A 4,129-nucleotide genomic window follows, 5' to 3' on the forward strand; every position below is an offset into this window, starting at 1 on the left:
ACAGGGCAGAATGCACTGGAAAGGTTATATAAGTGCAAACTTCACCGTACTTGTGTCATTTAGCCTCTAACCACTGACGAAGCTGTACATAGCAAAACTAGTTTAGCCAACAGGCTGATTAAAACCCGTAAATAGTTTCATCAGGTTGGTAGATCAATCGAACAGTCTTCTTCGTTTCACAACCTCTTTTTTATTCTTCTGCAGACGTTTCGGTGACTGTCTGTCACCTTCATCAGTGCAAAATGAATTATACTAACGTTACTCGGTGCGATATGACCTACAATGTATACAGTGCTGGGAGGCTGGGAGGCTGATTAAAAGTTTTAAACTTGAACTATGCAGCTCCAGATGTCTTTCTGAGGGACAACTGCAGTGTGCAAGATGTCGGTAGCTTGAGGGATGAATCTACTGTACTATATACTTACATGTATTTGTTCTTGCTAATGTTGCAGGTGACTTCAGTGGTTCAGGCACTCCCCGACCAGAGCTCATGCCCAGCATTAACAAGGCGTATGAGGCGTACAAAGAGAAATGTCACGAGAGTTCACAGCTCAAGGAACAGCTGACTAAGGTCACACAGGTGAGCTTAAAGTCACAGTTTATTCTGTGTTCTACCTGCCTAAACCTTTGTTTCAAATGCAAACTTGAAATGACTGTGAACACTCCATTTTCCCCCAACTGCAAAATGAAATTTCCATTAAAGGCAGGTACTTCATTGTTGCAGAATTTTTTACTGATACTGTGCCTGTCTGTGTTGGTGTCTGTTTTACCTGTGGGTGCATCTGTCTTGTATGGCTGTACTTAATTCTGTGAATATCCACTATGCCCATGACATGTAGTGTTGCCAGTGCTAGCAGTTTTGTCTGTGTGTCAGGAAGGGTTGTACATGTAAAGCAGTATGTATATACTATTAGGGCATTAGAAGCGTGCAGGTGCACATGATGGCAGCAGCTGGTTACCTGACACTGAAAGGCTTGATGTCCACGTTCAAGGAATGACTTGTCACACCTATCTTTTGCATATCTTACAGTAAATGTTGTGTAAAGTTATCTAATGAGGATGCTCATAATGTACTTGATGGCAACGAATCCCACTCAAGGAAAGTCCTAGGAAAGTATGATATTTTAACACATCAATCCTAGGTTGATAATATGTTGTGGATTGAAATGAACTCAGACATGTCCCACGTCGTAGCGTGTGTAGTCCAGTGGTTAGCGGCCCTGCATCTGGAACTAGAACTAGGGTTCGATTCCAGCTGTGTAGTTGACCTGACATGCACGCTTCCAGAAAATGTTGGTGGTCCACTGTTTATTGTGCGTGTGGAAAAGAGCGAGGGAAATTTCCTCGGCACAATGACCCTGTAAATACTGTACATAGCGTCTGTCTTCTCTGTCACGACCAGTGAAAGACTAGCTCTTCAGTCAGTGAGTTAAAACTGGATCCAGAGTACTTTCCTTTTCTTTCCGTTTTGTTTCATGCAGAAGTGGCAAACTGCTGAAGGTCAACTACAACAGCTGAGGGAACAGCTCAGCAGAGGCTGTACCGAATGTGCTGTCCAACAGACAGAAGGGAGCTGTGCAGGCACAGTAGAGGGACAGACAGCACAACGCTGTTCCAAATGCAATATCCAGGGAACAGCACAATACTGTTCCAAGTGTGACCCTCTTGGAACAGCACAGAGCTGTTCCAGGTGTAGTAATCGTGAGACAGCACCGTCCTGTTCCAACTGTGCTGCCCGGGAAGGAGAACAGAGCTGTTCAGACCGTTTGAAAGAACTCACACAGCACCAGATGGAAAGTTTTAGCAAGGTACGTTCAGGGCTTGAATTACTGTGTACATGTGCAACTAATGTTTGACTCTGAACATACGTCTTGTATATAATATGTAAATATATGTTCTACTAACCCTCTAAACTCACCTGTCCTGACCTTTGCACACACAGAATCAGTTGTTTTCATTTTCCTTAGCGTTTTTCCTTTATTTTCCCTTGTCTATTTTCGCGGCCCTTGTGTTGTAGCTAACTCATGCGCAATCCGCCGTTAATCTCTGGAAAGACGCTTAGCAGTAAGAAAGAAGAAGAAGAAGAAGAAGATAAGAAGGATACACTGGTGCACTTAGATATTGTCATAGATTATCGGGTAAAGATACCATAATTGTACACCAATATACAGAAAATTCTGGAAATTTAAGCATTCTTGCATTGCTTGTTGAGTTACCGATTCCAGTTCAGAAGAGAATCTGACTAGCTTTCTGGTGGTTAGTTTATAACTAAAACTTTTTTTTAGCCCCCAGACCCTGTCCCCCCTCTGAGTGTCCCAGGTGGTTCGGCCCCCGCCTCCTTAGCGAGCGTTCTGCAGGAGGAAATGGACCAGACTCGAGCAGAGATGGTGCAGCTTCGCTCACTCGTTAGGACACAGCACCTGGCATTGAACAGGCTTCTGTTATCACAGCCTCAGGGTAAGGATAAACTGTAGTACCAGTTGTAGTAGTAAGTTGTAGTAGTAGTTGTAGTAGTAGTGGTAGTAGTTGTAGTTATGAGTAGTAGTGGTAGTAGTGGTAGTAGTAGTTGTAGTAGTAGTTGTAGTAGTAGTGGTAGTAGTTGTAGTTATGAGTAGTAGTGGTAGTAGTGGTAGTAGTAGTTGTAGTAGTAGTGTTAGTAGTGGTAGTAGTAGTAGTAGTAGTAGTGTTAGTAGTGGTAGTGGTAGTAGTAGTTGTAGTAGTAGTGTTAGTAGTGGTAGTGGTAGTAGTAGTAGTAGTAGTAGTGTTAGTATGCAGGAGGAAATGGACCAGACACAGTGATGGTGCAGCTTCGCTCACTCGTTAGGACGCAGAACCAGGCTGCTGTTGTTACAGCCTCAGGGTAAGCTAGCACGATGACTAAGAGTTTGTTCACTTCCTTTTATGTTAATCTTCCAGTGTATAAAACATTGCAGGTTTATATAAAAAATGTTCCCTTTTCTTCCATTTCAAAGAAGTTTTTGATGACTCAGAACGTAAAAGTTGTATACTTGAGTACCTAAAAAGTCATATTTCTATAACAGGACCAATATGAAAGACATTACAACTTTGCCTGACGTACATTTTGTACATTTCCTTTGACACATTTAGCAACTGAAGCACTATGCACCCAAAATGTCAGGTTCCTTGAAAAGAATTCAAATTCCTTGGTATCGTTTTTCTAATGTAATGTAATGTAACTTTGGATTTTTTTTAGCCGCGAGCCCGGAGCCAGCCAGCGGTGGGAGGGAAGGCCCCCCCACCCCAGGGGATTCAGACATCGGCAGCCTGGGGGTTCTAGAGGGGGCGGAGCTGGCTTCCTACCCCCCTCCTGCTTCCTACCCCCCTCCTGACATCGCTGACCCCACGGTCGGAGGTCACGACATCGCTGACCCGAGGGTCAGAGGTCACGACATCGCTGACCCCATGGTTGGGGGTCACGGCATCCACCCGGTCCAGTGTACGGATGAGTTCTCACGGCGGAACGTTCCCGCGAACAGGAACCGAGAGTCGGAGGACCTGATGCTGTTCTCAGGTTCCACGCTCGCAAGCCGACTCACCAACCAGTTCGGCAGGACTGTGAACCCTGCAGGCGTGAGCGCGGGAAATATCGCCAGGCCGCAGTATCCGGACAGCGTGAGCCCGAGGCCGCAGTATCCGAATGGCATGGGTGCAGGAAGCCTCTCCAGACCACGGTATCCGCCCGCAGACGGGTACCACTGCATTGTGGGAATACCCCTGCCCACGGGGAGGCCAGAGCGGCCTCCGCAGGGGGCCACGCTCGAGAACCGGTTCCGCCAGCTCGGCGCCAACCAGAGCGTCCAGACCCCCATCCGGTACGAGAGGAACACGGAGTACGCCAGTCGCCAGGACAACGTGGGCAGCAACGTCAACATCGCCCAACCAGAGCCCACGGACACGAATCAGTCGTCGACACCGCCGATGACACAAACGCGGCAGTTTGCCTGGCTGGAGTCGGGGAAGGAAATCCCACCCCAGAACATCTACACCACACAGAACAGCTCCCAACCTGCTCACGACCTTCAACCCCAGGTCAGGGGGCACGGCGAGGTCAGGGGGCAGAGTGGAGAATGGGGTAATGAGGTCATAGTTCAGGGGTCGGCGCTGGAGT

At 47.2% G+C, this 4,129-nt stretch overlaps 1 protein-coding gene across 1 annotated transcript; it reads left to right on the top strand.

Moving 5' to 3' along the window:
• The first annotated feature begins 10 nt into the window (after positions 1-10).
• Positions 11-2,483, top strand: LOC118403073. The gene is made up of 4 exons (XM_035801510.1): positions 11-23; positions 453-580; positions 1,482-1,808; positions 2,286-2,483. Exons 1-4 carry the CDS (start codon positions 11-13, stop codon positions 2,472-2,474), a joined length of 657 nt encoding a protein of 218 aa, XP_035657403.1. The 3' UTR covers positions 2,475-2,483.
• Positions 2,484-4,129: the final 1,646 nt, after the last annotated feature.

Source organism: Branchiostoma floridae, chromosome 16 (genome assembly GCF_000003815.2).
Source record: "Branchiostoma floridae strain S238N-H82 chromosome 16, Bfl_VNyyK, whole genome shotgun sequence".
In the NCBI taxonomy this organism is placed as follows: Eukaryota; Metazoa; Chordata; class Leptocardii; order Amphioxiformes; family Branchiostomatidae; genus Branchiostoma; species Branchiostoma floridae.